The sequence below is a fragment of the Tursiops truncatus genome, chromosome 11 (genome assembly GCF_011762595.2).
Source record: "Tursiops truncatus isolate mTurTru1 chromosome 11, mTurTru1.mat.Y, whole genome shotgun sequence".
NCBI lineage: Eukaryota > Metazoa > Chordata > Mammalia > Artiodactyla > Delphinidae > Tursiops > Tursiops truncatus.
Window position 1 is genome coordinate 62,545,525 of NC_047044.1, and position 26,474 is coordinate 62,571,998.

At 56.2% G+C, this 26,474-nt stretch overlaps 1 protein-coding gene across 2 annotated transcripts; it reads right to left on the reverse strand.

The window, feature by feature from the left end:
* Positions 1-454: 454 nt before the first annotated feature.
* Positions 455-24,968, reverse strand: ASIC1 (acid sensing ion channel subunit 1). Of its 2 annotated transcripts, XM_033866741.2 has the most exons (12): positions 24,498-24,968; positions 23,284-23,661; positions 22,508-22,703; positions 5,885-6,035; positions 5,123-5,250; positions 4,677-4,827; positions 4,243-4,299; positions 3,623-3,776; positions 3,129-3,220; positions 2,852-2,931; positions 2,659-2,763; positions 455-2,502 (listed from the first exon to the last, which is right to left on the reverse strand). In XM_033866741.2, exons 2-12 carry the CDS (start codon positions 23,643-23,645, stop codon positions 2,398-2,400), a joined length of 1,581 nt encoding a protein of 526 aa, XP_033722632.1. In that variant the 5' UTR covers positions 23,646-23,661; positions 24,498-24,968; the 3' UTR covers positions 455-2,397. The 2 variants fall into 2 exon arrangements, with proteins under 2 accessions (XP_033722632.1, XP_033722631.1); XM_033866740.2 differs by lacking the exons at positions 22,508-22,703; positions 23,284-23,661; positions 24,498-24,968 and adding an exon at positions 8,537-11,524.
* Between the last annotated feature and the right edge of the window lie 1,506 nt (positions 24,969-26,474).

Below are 26,474 nucleotides of genomic sequence, written 5' to 3' on the forward strand. Positions count from 1 at the left end.
CTTTGTTGCCTTTGACCTCTTCCTCTCCCCCTGCGCAGTGGTTCAAACCATTCCTGGTGTGATGGTCAGCCTGTCCTATCCCAGGAAGACCAGAGCATCCCTGCTCCCGCCTCCTTACTCTGGCCCTGATTGTTTGGCCCCAAGCCAAGCTCGGCTCTAAGCACTTAGTTGGAAGGCCTAAATACTATTCAAATAAGAGAAGGATGAGGGCTTCCCTGGTGGCGCAGTGGTTGAGAGTCCGCCTGCTGATGCAGGAGACACGGGTTCGTGCCCCGGTCCGGGAAAATCCCACATGCCGCGGAGCAGCTGGGCCCGTGAGCCGTGGCCGCTGAGCCTGCGCGTCCGGAGCCTGTGCTCCGCAACGGGAGAGGCCACAACAGTGAGAGGCCCGCGTACCGCTAAAAAAAAAAAAAAAAAAAAAAAAAGAGAAGAATGACACTGAAGAGGAGATAGTTAAAACCCAGTTTATTAGACCAGAGGCATGCGTCACCCATAGCCCTGCCTGCTGTTCTCCATCCGGAACACACCCTTTGGCCTTGCTCCTGCTTCCCTCTGGAGAAGTCTGATCTCTAAGGAACTCCTAGGAGCCAAGCAGGCCAATGCACAGGTGATCTGCCACAGGTCTTGTTCTGGGGTTGGAGACTGAGACAGCTGGGCAGAGAAGGCCTGTGAAGGGGCAGGGCTCTGGCCTGGGAGGAATGCCTGGTGGAGGGGGCATGGCAGGTACTCTACCTCGCTGGTTTCTCTTTAAGGTAGGAAGGGAGGGCCAGAACGGCAGAGCTTTCAACTTCCCCTCTAGGCCTGTCTCTTTCTTCCCACTACCAAACTGTACCTTACCAGAAAATATAAGTGGTGGGCTTGGGTATTAGGTGAGCAAAGAGGCCTGGGCATCCAGAAGGAGGCAAAGGCCACTGACTGAAGACCTCAGCCTCTGCCTGTCAGCACCCCGCTGCTTCAGCTGCAGAAGTCATCAACCCACAGCTCCCTCTGTCTCTGCAGATCTCAATCCCATGGGTAGGGGCTCTCTCTGTAGCAACCCCCTTCCATGGGGAGGCCACAGTCAGCTAGGCAAAGGACATTGGGGTGGGTGAAGCAGGGGTGGGAATGTTAAGGCTGCAGGGAGGGCAAAGGGTACCCAGGTTGGGGAGAGAAGGTGAGGCCAGAAAGAGGCAGAGCTTGTAATTCACAGCTTCCTTTATGTCGCCACCGAGACAGTGCGAAGGTTACAATGCGCGTGTCGTCTCCTTGTGCTTCTTAGAGGGATGTGTGTACACAGTACAGACACCAGGGGAGAATCCAACTCTTTATACAGGCGAAGGCATTCAGAGACCAGGGAGGGGGTGGAAACACAGAAGGGGAACTTGGGGTCGGAGGGTGGTTCTTAGAGACAAGAGGGGATGAAGTAGAGACAGAGTCAGGGGAAAGTATATACAGAGATATAGCAATATAGAGTCTGTATCATATAGAAATAGAAAATGCAGATGAAGTTGTTGAGAGAAGCAAATGACGTTTCGGGAGAGGACTTGGGAGAGTTCCATAAGAAAATTTATGGATGTGGCCCTCTGCAGGGGCCCCTGGGAGAGGGACCAGTGAGGTTAGGCACCAGTGCCCCTCTCCCTGAGCTGGAAGCCAACCAGCTGAATCTTTTATGGGATGGCAGAGGAGGGCCGCCTCTTGGGATATCTCTCCAGCAGCTCTGGGTGGGGGTGAACTTGTAGGTATCAGGATGTGGCCTACAGCACCAGGGCCACAGCTTGTCCCCAGTGCCACTTCTTCAGGGGATTCCCCACCCCTACCTCCCTAGAGACTTCACACTGTGTGGGGTGGTGGGGAGGGAACAGACACGACTCGGGATCCTGCCTGGAGACTTGGGGTTGGGGGCGGTCACTGGGCTGAGAGGGTCTCTTAAGGCTGGGGAAGCCCCCCCTACTAGCCCTCCCCTTCAAGGTACATTCTCTGGTGTGGGGCCAAATTCCAGACCCCGAGGATCCCCTTCACCCCCCACTGGGAGGGGGCTTTGGTGACTGGTGGCAGCAAAATGTAGGTGGACACTCAGATGACAGACAGCCAGACAGACAGAATTCAGGCTGGGAGCTGTGGGAGGCAGCATGGAGCAGAGAGGGGCAGCCTGAGGTCACTCGCCCCGTTCTCTCTTTTTAGTTTCTGTTTTAGATTAGTTTTGTTAAAAAAACAACAACAAAAAAAACAATGGGTTAGAGGCAGGGAGAGGACTCTACGGTCAAGACTCCTTCCTCACCACAGACAAGAGGAAAGGACCGCCCAGGAGTGGGGGGCTGCCTTGGAGGGGGGAGTGAGTCCCCAGGGTGGGGCAGCTGGGGGCCCCCTTGCTCTCCTAGCCCTCCCCATCTAGGCCTTTGGTACAGCGGCCTGCGGAGCTCAGCAGGTAAAGTCCTCAAAAGTGCCTCGGGCCGGATGGTGAGGTAGGATGTTGGCAGCATACGTCATCCCGGCAGGATGGCCCCGGAGGCTCTCACACGGGTTCTGGGGGAACGGCACAGGACAGGCACTGGTTATCGTAAGGGCCACAGGTGCCGCTGGGGCATGGGGGAGGCAAAGGAGAAAAGGTGGCAAGGGGGTGGTCCTGGGGTGGTCGGGGAAGGGATGGGGCGGGAGGGCGCCCCTCTCTCGCTCCCTCACGTGTCTTTTGACGTCATCCAGGCTGAGGGCCACGCCCTTGTCCGCGCTGCTCCGTTTTGCCTCCTTCTGGCACTTCCCTCGTCTGCACAGCTTGTGTTTTATCACCTGGGAGGGAGGAGGGGAGGTGGGCAGGTGGGCGGGCTTGAACCCCGCCCCTCCCGTGGCCCCGTGCAGGCGCCCCGCCCCCACTTACCTCGTAGGCGTAGTCGAAGAGCTCCAGCACAGTGAGGATGCTGGCCCCGATGAACAGACCCATCTGGCCTCCAATGTCACCTGCAGGGGGGCCCACAGGGAGGTCAGTGGGGTCAGGACACAGTGGGAGCGGCAGAGCTCACTGGGGCAGGGGAAGGCCCCTGGGGCTGGCAGGGGAGGAGGCCTTGTGGGACGGAGGTGAGCAGCCTGCTTCGGGTGGTAAGGTGTCACACCATGCCCATGGCATGGGAAGGGGACAGATGCCATCAGCAGCTCACCCAGGAGTCCTGCGATCTCATAGGCCTTCTTCTGCTCAATGGTCTCATAGTTGAGGACTTCAAAGAAAATGTCCAGCACCAGGATATTCTCCCTGCAAAGGGGTTGGGAGAGGAGACCTCGGATCAAGTCGCATCTCCGTCCCTCACTAGCTGGGTGACCTTCGCAAGTTATCCTCTCTGAATCTCAGTCTCCAATATCTATAAAACAAGATGCTGATGTGGATACCTGCCTTTTAGAGTGAGGATTAAACGCGATGGTGTAATTGAAAAGACGCTCCACGCACCAGCAATTGCGAGGTGATCCCAGTTACAAGCAATGAGGATGAAGAGAGGAGGAAAGAGGAAGGGGTGCTTCTCCTGCTTGTTCTGGCTTGATCTTCCCTCCATGCCCACCTCAGACTCTTTGGTTGCCTCCCCCATGTTATCTCAGTTTCCTCCTGTCTGCCAACCCCCATCAGAGCCCGCCCGTTACCCTTCACAGTCAGAGCCCTTACCCTATGTACTGCTCAGACTTGTTGAACTTCTTGGCCAGGTACTTGGCTGACGCTTTGCTGGGGATCTTGACCATGGACAGCTCCTTGCCATAGCGAGTCAAGTTGCAGGGCATTTCACACACACAGTACTCCTGGTCCTTCTCCACCAGGAAGTCTGTGCCAGCCAGGTGAGAGGTGCCAGTTGAGTGATGCCCTTCTGCCAGCACCTTCCCGACACGCACGTCCTGGCCCTGCCCAAAAGAGGCCTGAGCCCCCTCCTCTTTTTCTGACTCGTCCTTCACTTCGGCCCTGTGCCCAGCTGTGCTGGTCCTCACCCGGCCTCTCCATGGATATTCCTTAATCCTATATCTCATCCTCTCGGGGCCCTCCAGGGTCAACCAGCTGAGGTGCTTATGGGAGCAGATGAAGGCCACCCCTCCCAGATGACCCCTGTTCATTTTCCACAGGGGCCTCTAGAGATGCTATTCCCGGCCTTGCTAAAGTCAGACACAGGAGAGTTCAGGTGAAGCCTGATCCAGGAGTGATTTGAAGCTTCTGGGAGCTTGCTCTGAGACCCCTATGCATATGGCTGGCAGCTCCTCCTTCCCTCCCACAGACTTCCCTGGGACAGGGGCGCTCACCCAGGGCAGGATCTGCACACTCCTTGTACTGCTCTGGAGTGCAGTATGGGGCGTCCCCTAGAGAGGAGAAGAGACAGTGGTACAGGATGGAGATTAAAGCGGGCTTGTGATGCTGGTGGTACCAAAGGCCTAAAAGCTGGAAGCTGGGAGAGGGTGGGAGGGTAGGAATAGTCAGCCCCCAGTCTGTCCTGGAAGTGACCTACCCCAAAGTCCATACCCCCTGGACCCTTCTGACCCATCCCCATGGGTCCGGGCAGGAATTGAGGTCAGAGAGGCAAGAGCCCTATGGGTATGGACTGGGGCTGGAACTGGGGTGGAGAGAAGCCAGCTGGTCTTGCCTGCATGTTGCCAGGAGGTTAACATGCACGGGGTGCTGGTGAGGGGCAGTGCAGGCTGAGGGGCGCAGGACCGTGTTGGGAACTTTGGGGCCTGACCTGGCATGTGCACCATGCGGCAGTTACAGTTCTCCACCAGGTAGCGGGTCTCACAGTCGATGCGGCAGGCGGTAATGCTGTAGGAGTCGAAGAAATCCAAGTCCATGGTAACAGCTTTGCAGGTGCCCCAGGGCGGGGGCAGGTAGATGAGCTGCTGGGAGAGCCGGGGAGCTGGGGGGTGTGGGGACTTCTCCCCGAGTCACCTTGATGGACTTGTCTGACACGATGCAGAACTCAGGAGTCCTGCCCCCTCTCCCTGTGCAGCCTCTGAGGGTCTCTGAGTTTACGGAGCATCCCATCCGTTCGATGATTCATGCTCTGACTAGTCAGATGGCTACCCAGGCCCTAGCTCCCCCATCCCTCCCATTATTGGTTGCCCACCACTCCACCTCCATCATGAGCCTCCAACCACCCACCCTGGGACTGGCCTCCTGTGGCCCTCTCACCCGCTGCTCTTGACAGGCCACGAAGGTCTGGAACCCTGGGGCTACACCAAAGCCCAGCTGGTCGATGAAGGGAGGTTCATCCTGACTGTGGATCTGCACTTTGATGCCCGCTTCGAAGGACGTCTCATCTAGGGAAATGAGAGCGCTGTGTGTTGGGAGGGCTTCTTACTCCCCAACCTCCTTCAGAGCTGGGGGCACCCTACCTCTCCTGAAATAACCACAACATACACGAGACTGGGGGAGGGTAGTTAGTCCAAGGGCCCCTGGCCCATCCCCAGCCTCCTTCTGGGTTCACCAGCCCCGTGCTACCCTGATGACCCCTGAATCCTACATACTTCTTTTCTTACCTGGCTTCAGTTACGCATCTCGGTGTTTCAAATTATTTCTCACTGTCTCAGAGGCTCTCCATCTCTCCCCCTCCTTTTCTCCCTTCTCCCCCACGTCTCTCTGTCCCAAGGCCCCTGAGACCAGACAGACGGCAGGCAGCCCAAGAAGAGACGGAGTTATTTATAGAGTGAGTGGTGGCCACGAATGGAAAGGGATGGCTGGTTACCTTGGAGAGTAACTGAGCCAGGAAGTGGGAGCCAGGGTAATGTGAGTGTGGCAGGCAGGTAGAGTGGAGGTGGAGATGGCGAGATGCTGGGAGGACGCAAGGAGAGCCCACGCCCTGCCTCAGGCCCACAGTAGAGCCCAGGAGCCCCCCAACGGAGGCTGAGGCCCGGAGCCACAGGGAGGGGGGCCCCCCTGAGAGAGGCAACATACCGGTCTCCCCCCACACGGGCAGGTACTCGTCCTGCTGAATGTCCAGCATGATCTCCAGCCCATTGCCCGTCCCACCCTTCATGGTCTTCAGCCTGGGACGCCCATCTCGGCCAGAGTTGAACGTGTAGCACTTTCCGTACCGTGTGAAGACCTGGTGGGAGCAGAGCAGAGAGCCTGAGAGTCCTGCCAGTACCCTCTGCCCACCAGGGACTGTCTCCAGACCCTCCACCTGGTGGAGTTTCAACCCTTCAGGAATGAGCCCTCCTGAGCAGCCCACTCTCCATTTGTTCTCCTTCTCACCCATTCTGTCCTTTTCCCTGCTGTGTGCCCTGGAAGGCTGATCCCTGTGGGGTGCACTGCCTGTGCTCCTTTGCCACCTGGATGGGCTTCGGGTTGGGTTTGACCCATGGGAGGTATCAGTAAAGGCTCAGAGGACAGAAGGAGGGAGAGACCAGGGTATTTATCTGCAAGTGTTCTCAAGGTGGCTTAGACCCTCTGTGACCACAAATTCTTCCAAGAGGGCTCCCTGCATAGCACTGTTGCCTCTTGGTGTTCCTTTAGCTTGAATATGACAATTTCCCACTATTTCTAGGTGCCTCAGTCCCCCTCATTGGTTTCCTTAACTCTGCCCACAACTCTATAAACAGTCCCTCTGTTAGTCTTTTCGACTAAACTATCCAAGTGTTAACCTTTTTCCCGCTGGGACCCTAACATACACACCTCCATCATCTGGAGCCCCTCACTGCCTGGTCCCTCCTTGGGACCCTCTCCTCAGGCCCAGGGCCTTCTGAGACTTCTCTTCTCTTCTCCTGGATTTCACCCCGGGCATCTGGAATCCTGCTCTCCCCAAGACCAAGCTATGCTTTATAGTTTCCTCTGCCATTAGTCCCTTATGTCCATCACTGTTCCCTTATCACCAGAACCTGAACATCCAGGACCTGGCATGTTCGTCAATGCTGGCGCAGGACTATGAGGGCGGCAGAAGGGATCTCAGCTCTGGGGACAGGCCCCCGACTCCATGCCACAGAGCAGCCCTTATTGCAGCCCTGAGTACACAGCCATGGAGAGAAAAGTGAAGCTATTCTTTATGGCCCTTTCCCCACAGCTTCCCAGAATGCCTCCAGGTTCCCACAAATGGGGTGAGTGTGCTTCAACTACTGAGAGATGGTGACAGAGTCCACCAAGCAAGTCATGAGGTGAATACAGACACAGCCCAAAGAAAGAGAGAGACAGAGTGTCAGGCTAGACTGAACAGGGAGGCAGTAGGGGTTACTAGTCAATAGAGTCTTTGCCCCCTTCCCCCTTCCTAGAACAACCTCCTCCTTCCCCCTCTGGAAAAGAAAACCAGTGCTATCCCCCATTTTGTGGGTGAAGTCCAGAGAGGAGGTAGAGAGAGAACTCCTAATCCCCCAGCTCCACTACCAGGCTTTGTGGCTTTCAGCCGCAGGGTCCAGGCTGGACACGCATCCCTGCCTACCCGCCTCCTGGGGATGTGAGGGACTCCTGGTGGCTGAGGCCAGCCGGGAGCTGCAACCTTGAGCTGGCTCGGAGGGCTGTGCTGCTGGTCGGTGGGCTGTGCTGCCACCTGGTGGTGCTGCCTGAGAAGTGCCTGCTCTAGCCTTAGATCCCGAGAAAGCCAGGTTGACCCCTTCCTTGGTCCATGTTCCTCTACCTCCTGGCCTGTCCGAGGCCCTGTGGCCAAAACCTCCATGTTCCTGTCTGTCTGTAGTCAGTCCAAGATGCACTGATATGATGACACCCACCTGCCCCTGCACTAGGGAAAAGGTGGGGGACTGAGAGATGGGTGTATGGGAAGGGAAGGCCTGGCATCTGGCACTTGTAGGGGACAGAAGGGGACCTGTTGGGCCAGACGGAACTGGAAGCTGAACTGGGGAAAGGATGGGGTGCTGCTTGGTCCCTCAGCAGGGAAGGCCCTAGACTCTCCTAGTGAGGGCTTCCCCTGGGAAGAGGGTCCCTGGCCACTTAGAGCTGGAGGGGGAGTGGGGAGGATTTAGAGGAGGCCTGTTATTCTCCCTCACCACACACACACACACACACACACACACACACACACACACACACACACACACACACACACACACACACTAGGAGGAGCACAGGAAGACCACATGAGGACGCTGCTAACAGGCATGCTGGGGTGGAGGGGGGATATCCCCAGCCCTCTGCCTCCCTTCCACACCCTTCTCTTGCACCTCCAGAGACCAGGGGGCACCTGCCCCAGCTCCAGTCCAGGGGTGATAGTCAACATTGTTAAGGCCAAGCATAGGCACCCACCACCAGATCAAAGGTTGACCTCAGCGAAAGATTAAGGTGCTGACCCTGCTGGATCGCAGAGAGGTCTGGGAAAGGGCTGGACATGCTGGAGGATATTCAGGGAGACACCAGGGGCCTCAGGGCAGCAACTAATTACCAACTATGTGTTTCGAGAGTCTAACAGGGAGGGCAGTACTGGCACAGCCCTGGAAATAGAGCCCAGCTGCAGACCCTGGGGCTCCCAGGCAAGCTCTGGCCAGGCCTCTCTCACAGAGGGTGGGTGGTCCAGGTGAGGTGGGGGGGAGGCAGGATGGTTACCAGCCCCAGGAGGTGACGCTCAGGGTGAGCCATGGCAGACACTGTTGGGCACCCACTCACCACTGAGAAGTTGTGAGGGCCACAGGGCCCCCCGCAGTAGGAGCAATAGAGCAGCATGTCCTCCAGCCGGTGGCAGGAGCGATTGTAGAAGCGGTGCAGGTTAAAGGGCTCCCCAGAGAAGGCCTCGGGCCCCGGTGGGGCGAGGGGCACCCCGGGGTCATCGCTTTCATCCAGCCCCAGCATGGGGGCCAGGTAGAGCAAGTCGGGGTAGCTGAGCTGGGACAGCCGCACGGCATTGGTGTTGCAGAGGGTGACCGCCGGGAAGGCCAGCTCCGTCGTGGCCACTTCATCTAGCAGAGTCACATGTGGGTAGCTGAGGTAATAGGCAACTCGATCCCCGACCTGGCACAAGAAGGCACCCAGTGCCAGGATAAAGGCCGCTGCCCACAGGGCCTGCCGTGGCCCTGGACCCCCTTCCACAAAGATGTGGCTGGCTCCATGAAGGGTGCAGCTGTTGGCAAAGGCCACCAAGTCCATCGGTAAGTCCCCCTCTCTGGCCCCCTTCCTCTCTGCCTCCTTTTCCTTCTCTTCTCCCTCCTCTTCTGATTCTGAGTTGTCCCGCTGTTGCCGCTGGTGGGGACCCCAAACATCTCCCAAGGGCCCTGGGGCCTCCTCTCCAGAGGAGAAGGACACAGAGCAGAAGATCTGGATGGGCATCTTCTCCAGGGGCTTCCTGGCACCGGGAGGTGGGCAGGAGAACGGGGGAGGAGGCGTGATCCTAGGCAGGGTCCGGCAGTCCTCTTGCCAGGTCTGTGCTGCCTGGATGGCCGTCCTCCCTTGCCAGGGCCTCTGTGGCAGTGTGGCTGAGGTGGGGAGGGGCTTAGAGAGGAGAGGAGGACCAGCCTGCCCTGTCAGGGAGGCGGCTGTCTGAGCCGATGAATAATTGATGGCTGTGGGAAAGGGAGGCCGATGGAGATGGAGAGGAGCGGGCCGGAGCCCCTTTCCCCGTCACCAACTCCAGCAGGACAGACAGGGTCGAGGACAGAGTGGAAACACCTGAAAAGCCCGAGGGCTCCAGGGGAGATGGGACCTAGCAGAGTCCTCTGCTCTCACTGCCACGACGTGGGCCAGCAAGGGTCTCTGCCCATCCCCCAAGACACACACCCTCAGGCTCCCTCTCACCCTCCAGTCCACCTGCCCCTCGCCTTCCCACACCAATTCTGAGTCCTCTGCCCTCATTCCCACCTGGTCCAGTCATTCTTCTGAGTTATCTGAGCCCCACACTCTCTAGGCACCTCTAATTAGCCTCTAATTCTTCTCTAATTCCCCCTGACTTGGAATCTCCCCAATTATTTTATGGAGCCCCCCCACTTCTCCCCATACACCCTTACACTGCAGTTCCCCTCGAAATATTCCTCTGGTCCTCAGTTCCCTTCTGATCACTGGGCTGACACAACTTACTTTCAGTTACCTCCTGAACCCCTGGCTGCCCCGAACCCCTACTCTCTCCCTTGACCTCCGGTTTCCCTCCAGCCGTCCCTGAGACCATCGATCCTCCCCTGACCCCCACCCCCCACTCTACTTCAGTCAGCACCCCCCACCACCACCACGCTGAGCTGCACTCCCTTCTGTGGCTTGGGGGGCAGCCCAGGTTCCATTAGCAGAGGCCTCTCACTGACCACAGACTCACTTATGGCCAGTTCCTGGCACTGGGGGGAGGCACCCTGTCTCTTGCAGCTGAAAAGCTTCCTGGTAGATCACCGCTCCCCCTCCCATCTTGCCCATCCCCTAACAGTCCAGGAGAGCAGGCGGAGGAATTCTCTTCTGGTGGGTGGAAGAAACTGAGCTCAGAACCGGTACAGGGTCCTGGGTCAGGTGGAGAGTGTTGGGAATAACCTGAGGTACCCCCAAACCCTCAGCCTCGCAGATACCCCCCAGCCCCTCAGTCTCTGAGGCCCCTCTCGCTCCCAGTTGATCAGTCCCTGCCCCCAGGCCCCTGGCCCCTCTGTGTACTCTGATTACTCAGGGCCACTGGTTGAGGAACTTGAGCCAGCAGCCAAGTCTCCAGGGCCTAGAAGGTGACCTGAGGGGAGGAGAGGAGGGGAGGGAGGGAGGGGAAACTATTAACCCTTCCTCCACAGAGCCAGAGGAGGACCAGTGGGGGTCAGACAAGTCTACTTGGGCCTTTCCATTCCTTAACCATCCCACAGCCCCAGGCTCCTGCCCCCCTTTCCCTCCCCCCTCCCTGCTCCCACATCTCTTCCCTCCTCCTTTTGCATACAGAGAGCCTGGAGTGTGTTGGGGATGGCAGGCAGGGTGCCAGGTTCTAGCAGAACTGGCTGATGTGGGACTTCTGGCCTCAGCTTTGCTGCCAGGGACACAGAGGCCCTGGAAGAAGAGCAGCCTTTGAGATTTGGTCCCTCTCCCTCCTTATGCCATTGCCCTCAGACTGGTCTCCCACTCTTTTAACTAAACAACCGCCTCCCAGCTGGTCTCCCTAACTCCCTGCCTCCCTGCAGTTTCTCCCCACCTTTAGTCCATGCTATGTAATTCCGACCACCCTTCCGCATAAAGACCTTCTCTCACTCCCCAGTGCCTCTTGGTAAAATTCAACCCCCGCCACCCAGGACCTACACGGCCTTGGCAAGTCACCCTCCAGCCTCACCCCTCCAGCCCACCTAGTCCAGGGTCCAGCATCCAGTCACCATGTCCTTCTCCCATTCCACAGACACACGAGGCTCATCCACAGTTCCATGCCTTCCCTGGACTCCACCTGGAGAATTTCTACTCATTTCTCAAGACCCTACTCACAGGTTACCTCCTCCGAGAAGCCTTCCCTGACTCCACAGGGCATAATTAGTGCCCACTCAGGGAACAGACTGCAGAGTCCAGTTCTGCTCAACTCCCTCCAAGCATGAGTAGTGATCAGTAGCTCCTTAAGGACAGGGACTGTGAGAATGAAAGAGCAGGACCCGGGGCTTCCCTGGTGGCGCAGTGGTTAAGAATCTGCCTGCCAATGCAGGGGACACAGGTTCGAGCCCTGGTCAGGGAAGATCCCACATGCCATGGAGCAATTAAGCCTGTGAGCCACAACTACTGAAGCCTGTGCACCTAGAGCCCGTGCTCCGCAACAAGAGAAGCCACTGCAATGTGAAGCCCGTGCACCTCAACGAAGAGTAGCCCCTGCTCACCGCAACTAGAGAAAGCCCGCGCGCAGCAAAAATAAATACATTTAAAAAGAAAGAAAGAAAGAGCAGGACCCAGGGGCCACGTGGAGAAACAGGAACCAGAGATAAATCACTGCAGAGATGAGGAGAGACCTCCCACCTTCAGCTGTTGTCCTCAGGCTTCTCCTGTGTGAATCCGTGGGTTCTTCTTCTGTTTCCTGTCCCGTGTGCATTTTCTTCTTGCCTACGGGACCTCAGCTCTTGGAGGGCTTTGCGCATCCCCAGGATGCGTTTCAGAGGTGGGTTCCAGACTTGGGTTGGAGGTGGGCCAGCCTAGGTTGAGGCTTGGGCTGGGAAAGCTGCAGCATGCGTCCCCACACCCACTAGAGGGCATCGTTCCCCTCCTGCAGCCTTTCTGGAAGAGGAAGTAGATTGGACTTCCAGAGGGAAGAAACTAAGGCTGGGAAGCTCCGGGTGCTTCAGCAGAGAGTAGGGTGTGCACACACGGAGCAGCTTCAGAGGACAGCAAATCTGGTGTGGCTGGACACTTCTTCCCCACACGGGCACAAAGACCTACACTGCACACCTACACATCACTACACACAGACACACAGCCCTCTTGTGGGCAACGAAGACACACACACACCCCAACTGCACTTCCTCCCTCCTCCATCCTCTAACATTCTCTCCTCCTCATCTCGATCTAGTAGACAAATCCACATTTTGCACAGTAATGGGGAGGTGAGGAAAGGATCAAGCAGCACACACAGACCCCGGAGCGTACACAGAGGAGAAGTACCCAAGCAGACACGCTCGCAGAACAACCCTGTATCCAAAGATGCGACCCCTCCCCACATCACTCCCTACCCAGTACGTCTCTTAAGCTGTGTGTGGCCACCCAGTGCTTTCTGACTTTCTCCACGTCTCTTTCTGAACTCCGGTCACCCCTCACATCTCTGGAATGTCTCCTGCTTTTCGACTGATGCCTCAGGGGATTCGTATACAACCCAGCAAAATAAGCAGGTTTGAGTAATTTCACCCCATTTGACAAATGAGGAAACTGAGGCACAATGACCTGTTCAAGTCTCGCGGAGAGCAAGTAGTAGGCTTGAGACTGGAAGTAGGTCATCCCTCTCTAAATCAATCCCTTCCTTCTTCTCCATTCTTTCACTTACCCATCAAATATTTCCTGAGTGTCCATGTGCTGAGGACACGTGGAGAACAGATAAGGGACTGGGTCCTTGTGGAGCTTATTATCTAATGGAGAGTTTTTTAAAATCACAAAAATAAATATTTAATTGCAAACTATGATAAGTGCTATGAAAAAAATAATATGGTTCCATGGAGGTGAATGACAGGGGGATCTGAACCAGACTGGAAACTGAGGAAGGTTTCTCTGAGAAAGTGATGTTTGAATTGCAATCTAAAGAATAAGGAGGAGTGATTAGGTAAAGGTCTGTGTGTGTATGTGTTGGGGGGTGGGCGGTATTCCAGAGAACAGAGTCAGTGCAAAGGCTCTGAGAGGAGAGAGCTGAGAAGAAGAGGATATAGACGGAGAGCAGGCCCTTAGGGCCTTGAAGGCTGGGTAAGGATTCTGGTCCCATTCCCCATGGAAGGATTTCAAGTGATCAGAGCAGTGTTTTGAAGAGACCACTCTGGAGGAGCCCGAGGGATTCTAGAAGTCCTGTTAGGAAGCCACTGCAGCGGTCTAGGTGAGACATGGAGCACTGGGGTGGCCTGGAACAGGGGGATGGAGTAGAGATGTCTGGGAGTCAACACTGGCAGACCTGGTAAGGGAGGCGAGGGAGATGGAGTGTCAGGGGTGGTTTCTAGTTTGCATAAGTGGGTGAACGGCTCACTAGATCAGGAACACAAGTACAGGACTAGTTTGGGAGCTAAGATGAATTTGGTTTGGCACATGCTGGTTTCTTAGAGCCTTGGGGAGATCCAAGTGGAGATGTTAAGTGGGAAATTCGCCACTGAACTGATGCTAAGAGGAGAGAGCCGGGCTGAGACAGACATTTGGCAGTCGTCGGTGTGTAGATGGTAATTGAAATCACGAGTGAAGATGAGACTGCTCAGGAATAGAATATAAAGTTTTTTTAGAAGAGATAGAAAGACAAATGGCCTGATACGGCAGTATCCAGCCAAGCTAAACAGAATCCTAACCTATGACTTAACCACAGCTCCTAGTTATATATACCCAAGAGACATGAGTGCACATGGCAACCCAAAGACATGAACAGGGATGTTCACAGTAGATTTATTTGTAATAGCCCCAAACTAGTCACAACCCAAACGTCTAGCCAGAGTAGAATGGATAAACAAATTGTGCTCTATTTACATAAGGCAATACTACACAGCATTGAAAAAGCACTAACTACCGCTATACAAAACGAGACTGAATCTCACAGACATAGTCATGGGCAAAAAAAGACAGACACGGACATGTATACACTGCACGGAGGATACATATCGTCTAGGAAGTTCAAGAACCGGTGAAACTTATCTCTACTGACAGAAGCCTGAACGTGGTTAATTCCTGTGGGGTACCGTTGACTAGAAAAGGGCCTGAAGGAACTTTCCAGGACACTAGAAATGTTTTACAATTTTATACCAGTGTAAATACATACCGATGTAATATGTAAAACATTACAGTGTAAGATACACCAATGGAAAAATATGCTAATGAAACATGCATCAAGCTGTCCCATTAAATCACAGCCGCACAATTTAAGAGAAGAGGAAGGCTTGGGATTGAGACTTGAGCAGTGCGAACATTTAACGGCCAAGTGGAAGAGCATGGACTGGCACAGAGGCAGGAGTGGCTAGACAAAGGAGGAAAATCGGGAGAGTACCGTCGTTAGGAAAGAGAATAGTGCAGAACAGAGGTGGTGGTCAAACATTTTGAATGATTTTGAGACATCAAGGATAAAAAATGGTTGTGGGTTTTGGAAATATGGAGGTCACTAGCGGCCTTAGCGAGAACCATTTTGGTGGAGTGCTGAGGCCGGGGGAGGAAGGTCGCCCGAGTGGATTAGAGAGTGAGATGGAGATGAGAAAAAAATGGAGACAGCGGAATCTATACATCAATTTTAAGAATTTTGTCTGGGAAAAGAAACAGATACTGTGGGAGCTGGAGGGGGCTGTGGAGTTGAGAGACGTTTGTTTATTGGGTTTTATCTTAACCTAAAGCCTGGTACATAGTAAGTGCTCAATAAATATTAACTGTCATTATAGCTATACATTTTTTAAAAATTTATTTATTTATCTTTGGCTGTGTTGGGTCTTGGTTGCTGCGCGCGGGCTTTCTCTAGTTGCGGCGAGCGGGGGCTACTCTTCACTGTGGTGCGCGGGCTGCTCATTGCAGTGGCTTCTCTTGTTGCGGAGCACGGGCTCTAGGTGCGTGGGCTGCAGTATTTGTGGCTCGCGGGCTCTAGAGCACAGGCTCAGTAGTTGTGGCGCGCGGGCTTAGTTGCTCTGTGGCATGTGGGATCTTCCTGAAGCAGGGCTCGAACCCGTGTCCCCTGCATTGGCAGGTGGGTTCTTTTTTTTTTTTTTTTTTTTTAGAAGCCCGGTCTTTTCTTCTCAATGTCACGGTAAATCCCTTAAAGCTGACTTGGGCTGATTCTTATCTATGAACTTCACAGTACCTGGGAATTTACCCAGTAAGATTTCAGTAGCTGTGTCTCCTCTGTGTGCAGGGAACAAAATCAGGCATTTCCACATGGCCAAGTGCCTCCGCGCAGTCAGTCCAGGCCGGCAGGGCAGGTGGGTTCTTAACTGCTGCGCCACCAGGGACGTCTCTATAGCTATACATTTTAAGATGGGAGAATCTTAAGCATGTTTCAGTATCAATCGGAAGGTTCCACTGGAGGGGGAGACACCGACTACAGAGGAGGGAGAGGCAGAATCTTTAAGATAAAATTTCCATAAAGATAGAACGAGATCAGATGGTAAGAACAGGTTGAGATTTCAGCCTAGAGAAGATGGACGTTCCCCTCTGGGGGCAGATACCCAGAGGAGCGGGGAGATCTTGTCTGAGACTTCTATCTTCTCTGTGAAGTGGGAGGTGAGGTCATCTGCTGAGGGCGAGAAGGGGGCTAGGAAGGGTGGTGGTTTGAGAGGCGTAGAAAAATTTACAGTAATCACTGGGGAGAGCGAGTTGACGGGAAAACACAGTGGGGTTGCCAGGGCAGCACTGGCATGTTGATCATGAACACAATGTGATTCCAACCATGTGACTTCCTCTGGTAGAAAGTGGCTGAGGAAGCCAGTGGTGGGTCCATCTAAGGTTGGGACTTGGCTAAATGGTGCAATGAAGAGGCAGAGAAGTTACAAGATGGTGTGCTCAAACTGAGGCTGGGGTTCTTCTCTTTCGCATCCTTTTTTTTTCCCTTCTTGCCTCATCACACCACCTCTTTACAGAGCATGGGCAGCTGGGGAGCCGGGCACCCTCCTCCACCACACATCCCTGCTCCTATGGTCACACACACGAAGAACCCGGGCTTAGAAGATCTGAGGTCAAGGCACCCACTCTGTCATTTACTCGCTGTGTGGCCTCAGGCAAGTCATGTAACACCTCTGAGCCTCAGTTTCCTCATCTTTCAAATGAAGATATTAACATCTTCCTGCCTCCCAGAATTATGAGGATCACAGGAGCTGAAGTAAAGGGAATTTGTAAACTGCAAAGCGTGACAGAAAGAGAAGATTAATTTGGCGGGTATGTGCTCTGCGTGGGGCCAGAGGTTCGTGGGCACACGAGCTCTCTCCTGCAGACACATGAAGAGAGCTGTGTGTGCCCCTGTGCACATCCATCCCTGTCACACCCTGGTCCACGTCTGCATTCTCCCACTCTCAGACATGCACAGGGAGGTGCACATGTGTGCTTGCACACCTGGGGCACACGTGCAGTGTGTGGTGAGGAAGCCTGAGCTGGCTGCTCTCCATGGTCAAGGCCACTGCAGCAGTCTCTCCCCGAGGGATGTTCCCAGCCAGACACGAAGAGCCGACACACCGATCAGAGACACTCACTACTCAGCTACACAGCCCAACCTCCCAGGCCTCCAGGACTGTCAGCCACGTCAAGGGGGTGCAGATGAGAGGAGTGGGAAAGGGTTTTCTTTCCAAGAATTCAGAGGAGCTCAGAAAAATCACAACTTGCCCTCCCTCTCCCTCAGGAGTGGCCTTAGAGAGCCTGGAGTGAGAGTCTCTGTCCTTAGAGCTTCTTAAGGGAACTTTCCCTCAAGGTGACTACACCTCAGTTTCATGTTTGCTTTAAAATTTTCCACGAGGAAGATGTCTGATGCATGTGTCCAGGAAACGGTACTGCACACCCATTCTACACATGGGCCAGCGGTGGGGCTTAGCCAGAGTGGCCCAGAGGCTGAAGGACAGGCTGCCCCTCGGCAAAGAATAATTTACAAATCTATTTACAGCCCCCTTTGCTCACAGGAAATTGAGCCTAGATACTGAGAAATGGAGCCAGAGGAAACTATGCCCAAAATAGAACCCAGGAGTCCCAGACGCATCCTCCACCCAAACCAGGCTCCATTCTCCTTCGAGCTGTCTCCTTCCCTGCTTTGCCTCCCAGAATCCCCACGCCAGAGTTCTGACCAGAAGGTTCTCAGCCAGAGGGTACAGACATACTGGGTACAGACATACAGTAAGGGAAGGCTTGTGCCTCGGGAACCTGACCAAAGACCATGACCCTTGCTGGAGAGAACTAGGCTGGTCATCAGCTGGGAGAGGCTGGGCTGGGGGAGACACCACACATTCTGTAGAACTGAAGTTTCTCTCTTTCTTTCTTTTAGGCTGCGCCGCACGGCTTGTGGGATCTTAGTTCCCCAACCAGGGATTGAACCCGGGTCCTCGGCAGTGAGAGCGTGGGGTCCTAACCACTGGACCGCCAGGGAATTCCCAGAACTGGCGTTTCTGAATAGCTGAGCTGGGCTGGGGAGACTGGAAGGACCCCACCTAGATGTGGAGGGTCCTCTCATCCCTGGCACGTGATTCTCTGCTCCGAAGCCCTTCGGCTTCCCTTAGTACCACCCTCTGCACTCTGAGCCTCCCGGGAGTACTGCACGTGGCTTGAGGCTCCTGAGGGCAGGGACAGGCTCCGCCTGTTCACCGCCGCCCCCTGGTGCCCAGCACGAGGCTTGGCACTTCCACGGGCCTCTGTCGGTGACGGGAAGAAGGAATCAAGTGGAGCTCGGCACTCCCACCCCCAGCCCCTCGTGCCTACTATTCAGTCTCCCTCACCATCCCCCAGGAATTGAAACTGCCTTCCACAAAGTTGAAGCATGCTCCCAATCCGGCTCCACCCACAGCAGAAACGTTCTGACCTCTGTGCAGGCGCGCCCTCTGCTTCCTGCAAGCACACCACGTGCAGTGGCGGCCCTACCACGGAGCTCTCCGCAGGCTGGGACCGGAGAAAGCCCGAGGCTTCGAAGCACTACTCTTCCCACCCCTCCACTTCCGGCTCCGCCCCCAGAGCCGCTTACTTACATCAATTCCCTATTACTTTAGCCAACAGCCGGAGGTCAATTAACTGAGAGTAGCCTCTTAGCTGACAGCAGTCTAGGACAGGGGCAGAGTCAGAAACGGCAAGGGATGGTGGAGGAGAGGGAGGAGGTGAGAGAGGAAACTGAGTCACCTGAGGGAGGTGTGTGTGTGTGTGTGTGTGTGTGTGTGTGTGTGTGTGAGTGAGAGAGAGACCCCAATTCCCCTGGATTCTTGCAACTGGCTCTACTCCAGTCTCCTTCCAACCTCAGGCACTTCTGAGGGAGGGAGGGAGGGAGGGAGAGAAGGGAAGGGTAAGGCTGGAGGAGGTATCCAAGAGCGGCTAGGGCAGGGTGCCCCTCTTCCCACGCTAACCTCTCCACTCCAGCCTCTCCTATCCCTCTGCACCCCCTGCATGCTCCCCCGTCCACACCCCACGACAACCCCATACAAAGACCGCCGGGCTTCTGGGTGGGGTAGCCCCAAACCCTCCTTTCTTCTCTGTGTGTAGCAGTGTGGGCAGCCCTTCCCTTCAGCAGCCCCTCCACTCCCTGCCTAGCTGGAGGGAACAGACGCAGGTAGTGAGGTCGGGCCCTCCCCAGGTCTCAGCTGCTGTGGGGTGGTGTGATAAGGAAGCTCCCACTGCTAGTCCTGGCTCTCCCTGGGACCTGCCATCCCTGGCTCTTCTTGTTTAAGATGACCTCTCCCTCCAACTTCTGGGTCTCAGGATCACCCTTCTTTGCTATCAGCATCTCACCTCCTCCAGGTGCTCCAGAAGATTCCTGTCCACCTCCAGAACATTGGGGGGATTTCTTTGCCCACCTCTCCTCTGGGAGATTGCCCCCACTCCAGGGTCCCCTGGACTTTTGTCCTCCTATCCCTTGTCCCCCAATTCCACCCTCTCCTGAGAGAATCCTATCCCCACTGCATACCCACCCCCAGGATTTCCATTCTCTGCCCTCCCCTTCCATCCCTTCCAGGGTTCAGAAATGAATTCCCACTTCTCTCCCCCAGGCAAAGGCTCTGGGACTCAGCTGGAAGAGGGGGTGGCACAGGGCAGACTAGGCCACCATCTGCCAGCCCCCTCCCCTTGGTGCTGTTCAGAATTCAAGCCACATCGGAGCTCCCACTGCCAGGGACAGATAAGGTGCAGCTGGAGGCTGGCACCAGCTGCGACTGTGCTCACCCCCCTGACACCCCACCCCTACCCAGGCTTTGGCAGACAGCTGCACCCCTGGGCCCCCTCCATGGAACCCCTATCCTGCCTTGGCCTGGCTGGCCTCAAAGCGGGGTGGGAGAGTGGATCCTCAGACCCTGTTGCCCTGGCAACCAAGCACCCCACCGAGAAGGGAAAGAGGAGGGAAGAGGGGGCCTGTGGGTGGGCCTTTGGTAGCTCTTTTGGTAGCTCAGGAGAGAGCTACTGAGGCCCACCCAACTGGGCTGCTGGGGGGACACCCTTCCCATTGCCCTCTGCCTCTTCAGTCCCAAAGGGTTTTCAAGCCAGTTTCTCCCAGATTCAGCCCAGGTTCCCCCCACTCTCCCAAGCTGACCCAGCCACAGCTGGGGGATGGACCTGGCCAAACACCTCTTGGACCATGTTCATCCCCTGAGGTTCAGCTGGATTCAGAAGCACATCTGCGGGGAATGTGTGTCGCTGCTGACCCCCACCATGGGAGCTGAGGTGTCTAAGGGACCAGAGGATGCCCTTCCTATGCCCCCTGCACTGTCCTCCAGGAGCAAGATTCCTATTGTTGGATGATGGTCGCACTTGGAACCCACAAAAGAGTCCACGTGTGCCTGTGCACACTCTATTCTGCAAACACACTGAGCTGGACTCGGACCCCCAGTTAAGAACCTCTGCTCTCAAGGCAGCAGAAGATGCCAAGATGGTCTCCCCTAAGCTCTGACCTGAGAGAGAGATGTTTTCTGTCAGTGCCTCATCCGTCCAGGGGCTAGACACACGCCTCGTGTCCTAGCAGAGACCAGCAAGGATGGAGAGGCAGATGTTAACTATGGGACCAGGGAGAGGAGGGAGAAGGTGAAGCGTCAGGGAAGGGGTATCTGTGCCCCTTAGGACCAGGGAGCTGGAGGAGAGTGCCAGCGCTCTTCTTCTCCACCAGGGAGATGTCAGACATGGACTCACAATGAGACTCCCATCTGTGTAGGGACATCTCTTATGGGCAGAGTAGAAAGGGGCTGTTGAGGTCAACCTGAGAGGGCAGAAGGAAGGTCTGAGAGGTTTGGGTCCAGCTACATTCAGGGTCAGGCCTTTGACATGGGCTCAGAGACAGCAAAAACCTGGTCCCTGACAACCCAGAACCAAGAAGCGCCAGTGTTGGGCCTGTGGGATCCTAGCCATGTATTTCTCCCCCAGCAAGAGAAAGAACTCACACTGCTCCAGAACTTTGTGAACCAATCATATCTCCGTCTGACTGTGTAGGGTTGTCCCCTCAGACAACATGGACCAATCACATTTCAGGGTCTCCATTTCCATGAACCAAACATATCTTAGCATCACCACTTGGAATCTTTCTGGATGTGAGGGACAGATGGAGCCTCAACTGTATACTTTCTATGAACTCCACCTTGTTCCTTAGCACCTTCCCAGGTCGAGCCAAGCAATTCCCTTCCTCATCCAAACACTACAAACCATTCAATCTAATGGATTTTCTCTATCTTTCTTGATGGTTCCTTCTGCTTGCGTGTGGGGTATGCTGCAGAGGAGGAGGGCTCTGGCTTTCACCTCCACCGTCAACTACAGTTCTACTACCCTTGGGAATATAGTTGGTGAGCCTGGGAGCACTTTGGTCTTGGGCCCTGGGGAATCCAGCCTTCTCCTGTTTTGAGGAAGGAAAAGTGGGAAGGAAATGGCTCTTGCATCATGCTAAGCTCCCTATGAGCTTCGCTTAGCAAGGACCGTGGCTATGTAAACTTTGTCCAGCAGTATTGACCCATGAAACTGGTCTCAGATAAAGGCTTAAAGAGATTGGGAAGTCGTGTGTAACTTCAGCAGGAAAAAACAAGCATAACTGTGGTTCCAGCCTTTCTACACAGACAAATGCAGTTCATGCTCCCATAATGCTAGGGAGGCAGCAAGCAAGTGTGGGAGAAAAGGGGAGGATCTGAGAGTGGAGAACTGGGGGCAGGTATGGACAGAAAAAGAGTCCTAGGGGAGCCTGGGTTTTCGAGAGCAATTGCCAGAACTGGAAGTGGACATGATGACTCCAGGGTCAGCAGTATTAACACAAAGGGCACACTGCGTTGGGACTGAATGAGACATGAGTTCTAATCCTGCGTCTGTCACTAACTAGCTCTGCGAGCTCGGGCAACTCATTCTACCTCTGTGTCTCAGCTTGTTAAATAGAGATAATATGACTATTCATCCAGGGGATTGAAGGACAGTCTAGAAAGCATTTGGAAGAGTTCCAAGCATCACCCTCACATCTGGTATACTTTTGCATACGTGGCTGCAGGTCCTCTGGCCCCTTTCCACAGTCCCTGCCTGTTTCTAACCCACCAAGAACCTGTATGACTTGCCCATGATCACCTGGCACATGAGATGCCAGTCAGTTCCCCTAACCCTCCCTGGGGTGCTGGCTTTGAGGCAGCCCCATCTGTGTGTGGAGGGCATGAGTATCTGTGGGGCATCTCCATTTTAAGACGCAGTCTTCAGTTCAGCCATGACTGTGTACCCCAAGTCATCTCTTCTTCCTCAGACCCTGACTCTGTGGGTTGGCAAGGGGGGAACCCAATCAGACAGTGTGTGTGTGTGTGTGTGTAAAATGGCTGGGGTAGGGGACGGGTGGCACAGAGAGAATTACCTGTCCAGTCGTTTAAGAGAAAACTTCCCTTACTTCCCATGTTTCATGGTGCTTCTCAGACTTTAATTCAGACTACTTGAGGATTTTGTAAACTGCAGTTTCTAATTCAGTAGGTTTGAGAAGTGGGGAGGCAAAGTCCTACATTTCTTTCAAGGTCCCAGATGATGGTCCTTGGACCTCATTTTGAGTAACAAGGCTGCAGCTTACCCATCACCACCCCCAGCTCTGACACCTGTGGCCCAGAAGGTAAGCTTGATGGGGTCAGGCGCCCTGCCAGGCTGTGTGTGTGTGTGTGTGTGTGTGTGTGTGTGCGCGCGCGCGCACACACTATAGCCTCTCTTTCCTGCCATCGTGGACACAAGGCTGAAGCCGAGGACCTCACAAAGAGCAAATGCGTCCCTGAGCTGAACAAAGTACCCCCCTGCCAGAAGCGAACCCTAGGGACACACAACTTCCTCCCCAGAGGTCCGCCCGCTCCTAGTCTCCTCCTCCTCTGGGGGCTGGCTGACTCACACCCCACACCAGCCAGGGGGCTCACTCACCACCTTGAAGTCCTCAGCGCTGCAGACCTCCCCCCGGAAGTGGCAGGAGAGCAGCATGTCTCGAATGTCATGCCCCGCGCGGTCGTAGAACTCGCGCATGTTGAAGGGCTTGGGCTTGAAGCTGCGGAAGTTGGCCTTGTCCTGCAGTATCTCCAGCTGCTTTTCATCTGCCATCTGTGTGTCTGGTATCTCATACCTGGAGCAGGGTGGGGTGTGGTGGGGGTGTGAGCAGTGCATGGATCGGCAGGACCTTCAGTTCCTGCCTCCATTTGGCCTCCGGTGTCCCATGCCCAACCTTGCGGGGAGGGCAGCATCCAGCCCTGGACAGAGGCATGAAAGGAGAGCTGGGCGGTGTCTAGAGGATCTGCCCCGTGGGGTCTGAGAAGGCAGAGGATGGCAGTGGCTGCCCAGGGGCTGGGCATCTGAGCACGTGGGTAAGCATGGGTGGGCAGAGAGATCAGGGCAGGAACTATGGCTTTTATATCATAGTTTCTACCCTTTAAAGATGGTATGCCCGGATCCCCCAAGGGAGGAGAATATCAAGACATAGTGGCGGGAGGGTGGGCAGAGATCACTCCAGGGAGTGTGGCCATGTCTCACAGCTGGGGTCAGAGATTGGGTGCCCTTAATTGAGTGCTTGGCAGTACCCCGATCTCTTTGCTGTGAGTGGCAGGTTTGGGGGGCTGGAGGGCAGGGTGGTATGGGCTGTATGGTGGCTTAGAGAGGAAGCACCCTGACAGAGGGTCTGGCAGCTGGGATGGGTAGGAACCTCCCACCTGTTGTTGAGCAGAGCCAGCAGCTCCCCGGCGTGGTACAGGTCATTCTTGGAGACTTGGCTAAAGCGGAACTCATTGAGGTTGCACAGCGTGACAGCAGGGAAGGTGAGCTGGGAGGCAGCCACCTCGTCGAGCTTGGTGACGTGGTGGTAGTGGAAGTAGTACTGCACACGCTCGGTGCACACACACAGCAGCACAGCCAGTGAGCCCAGGAAGCAGAGGGCCCAGAGCGCCCGCTTCAGAGACAGCCGCTCGTAGGAGAAGATGTGGGCCAGGCCGTGCAACGTGGAGCTGCTGGCGAAGGCCTGGATGCTCACCGGCTGGACGCCACCCACCTCCTCCTCCTCAGCCTTCAGTTCCATCCTGGCCGAGGGGATCCTGGGGGAAGGGGATGGGGGAGTCTGTCATGGTCCTGGGATGAGAGTACACACAGCATCCCTCCAGATGTGCCCATCCCCATCTCCAGAGGTCACTGTCTCTGGTGTGCAAGCCCAGAGGTGGCTGGCTGGGGGACACACTCTCAGAAGAGGGTTCCTCCGAATGCAGGGGTTTGGGAGTCAGCCTAGGCCAAGAGAATGCTCTCGCAGGGAAGACTCCCAGGCCAGGGGAGACCCCAGATGCAGTCACCCGAGGGTGAGAGGGAAGTCCCAGTGCTCCCCCAGGCAGGCACAGGAGTTTCCTCCAGATGTGGGGTCCCTCTGGGACAGGAATGTCCACCCATCCTGGACAGGAAAACTCCCCCAAATGGGCTGAACCCGGGGTCAAGAGTTCCCGGTCAAGGGTGTCCCCAGGACTGGGCTTTCGCCCCCATGAGCTAGACCTGGGCCAGAAACCCCCCAGGCAGGTGGGGAGGGGCCCAGGGAGGTGGGGAGGGGCCCACCCGAGTCCTCACCTGCGGGTGTCTCCGGTTCTCTGAACGGCGCAGGCTGTATGTGTGCATGTTTGGGGTGGGGGTGGGGGGGGGCAGAGGGCAACCCGAGGTGGCTGCACAGAGATGGGGGCGCGGTTCCCTCTGACAGCGAGCTGTCCCCGCCCCGGACGCTCCCCCACCCCGTTCTAGCTTCTCGACGCAGCCAGATCCCCTGCTCGGCCCCCGCCCCCCTCCCCAGCCACTGAGCCGCCCCAGAAGCTGGGGAAAGCTAGAGAGGAGGAAAGTCCCGGCTTCGGGGCGCTGGGGAGTCCCGCAGCCAAAGGAGGGGGAATCGGAGACCCACCTGAGGGGGATTCGGGAACCCGGCAACCGGCGGCGGGTCCTGGGGCGCGGGGCCGGACGCGGGCTCAGCGGCTAGCCTCGGAGGGGCTCATGGCCCGGAGCGGGAGCCGGCGGCCGCCGCGGCACGCCGCGCAGAGCCCTGCAGGGAGCGGCCCGCCCGGCCCGGCTCGGCTCGGCTCCGTACGCCCGCCGCGCGCGCTCCCTCGCTCGCCTCGGCTTGGTCCGCCCGGGCTTGGCGTGGTGCGCGGTGTGCGGTGCTCTCAGCCCCGGGATCTGCAGGGATCCATCGTCCGGCCGGGAGGCGGCGGGAGGGGAGGCAGAGGGGGAGGGGAGAGGGTGCGCGTGCGCGCCTACGAGTGTCTGCGAGGCTGTCTCTGGGCCGGTGTGCGCGCGGGGCCCCCGGACCGGGGAACGGGATCGAGGGCTCCCCCCGCTGTCTCGCCCCCTCCTCCCGGCCGCTCTTGGCGGCGCTGCCTCCCTCGGTCCCGGAGCCGTCCCCCTGCCTGCGAGGCCCTATGGCTTGTGTGTGACTGTGTGTGGTGTCTGTGTGCGCGCGCGCGCGCGCGCGGGGGGGAAGGTGTCTGCCCCCAGCGTCCCCCTCCCTGCGCTGTCTCCTTCGGATCGATGCTCCTGCCTCTTGCTGCTGCTTCCTCTGGTGGCACGCGCGCGCGCGCGCACACACACACACATACACACACACACAGAGGCAAGCTCCGAGTCACACTTGACTGATTCAAGCACTTGCCCGTGTGGAGACACACACACATATACAGACCAGAGTCACACCACGTCACTCACAGCCCCACGCACCTCCCACAGACACCCACACACCCCAGAAGCCTGGCCCACAGGGCAGGAGCTCGAGAGCTTACAAGTATTCACCTGCGCTTATCCCTGCTCCCCACCTACATGTGACACTGTACACACATGTACATATATAAACAAACACGCAGCCTCGGCCACCCAAACCCCATCCTTGTAGCCTTGGCCTTGACTTGGGGAGGGCGGGTTGGCAGCTCCTCACTGCCAAACCTCTAAAGAAGGAGCAGAGAGAAGGAGGGAGAAACAGCCAGAGGTGAAGGAAAATTGGACTGAAGTCGAGAAACAGGGAAAGGGAAGGGAACGCGGGGCGGGAGGAGGGCGTAGGGTTGGGGGGAGGTGGACAGGATGAGGAAGGGATGGAAGGGGGAGCTGTACTCAGGGATGGAGCTGAATTCTGAGGCACTGAGACCAGGCCTGGGGGTAGGGGTGCTTCTCCTCTAGCTCGCACCTCTCTCCTCCTCCTCCCTCTCTAAGAGGTCTTGGGGGGCCCTCCCTATCCAATTAACAGAGAAGGAGCAATCAAAGGGAAGTTGTTAATTTGCTGATGCTCATTAGGGGCTCTTGGCACGAAGACCGTCGAGGTCTGATGGTGTCAGATGATGGGGGGGGGCCGGCGGGACCAGAATTCTATCTCTAACCACTCCTTCACTCCACTTGCGGGCTGGTGCAGCTCAGGGAGAGAAAGGTGAGAGGTGTGTTCCCAGGGTTTTAAGTTAGAATGAGAACCTGTAATGAGAAGGGGCTGGCACAGTAGAAAGAATTTGGAAGAGAAGTTGTGAGGGCTTGGGGCCACGGGGCACTTGGGAAGCCAGGGAAGGGAGCTGGAGATCCCTCGAGGGAGGGGTGGCTTAGGGTTGCAGAGGAGGGAGAGTAGGATCCATTAACTAGGTACCTGGGCAAGGCGCTACCAAAAAAGGAAGGGAGGATCTTAGGTTCTCCTCTTGAATTGGGGAGCTGTCCAGCAGCACCAGGCCTTTCCGGAGGGCTGCCATGTCCCTGGGTAGCCACTGGGTGGCAGCACCCTCCCAGGTACTTAGAATCAACCAAAAGGGGCATTTGGGAGTGGGATTTCAGCCTGGGAGGGCCCCAAGCAGGGGGACCTGAGGAAGCACTGGGCAGAGTCTGATTCCTGAATTCCAAGTGTCCTCGGGAGGAG

Bases quoted from the DNA above. Each gene is read 5' to 3' on its own strand.
- ASIC1 (XM_033866740.2), bottom strand. From the start codon at position 9,193: ATGCCCATCCAGATCTTCTGCTCTGTGTCCTTCTCCTCTGGAGAGGAG. The intron at 5,251-5,884 runs GTATGTTGCCTC...TCATTTCCCTAG, and splicing joins GCCCGTGTGGGGGGAGACCG to ATGAGACGTCCTTCGAAGCG. The intron at 2,764-2,851 runs GTAAGTGGGGGC...CCTCCCTCCCAG, and splicing joins TCTTCGACTACGCCTACGAG to GTGATAAAACACAAGCTGTG.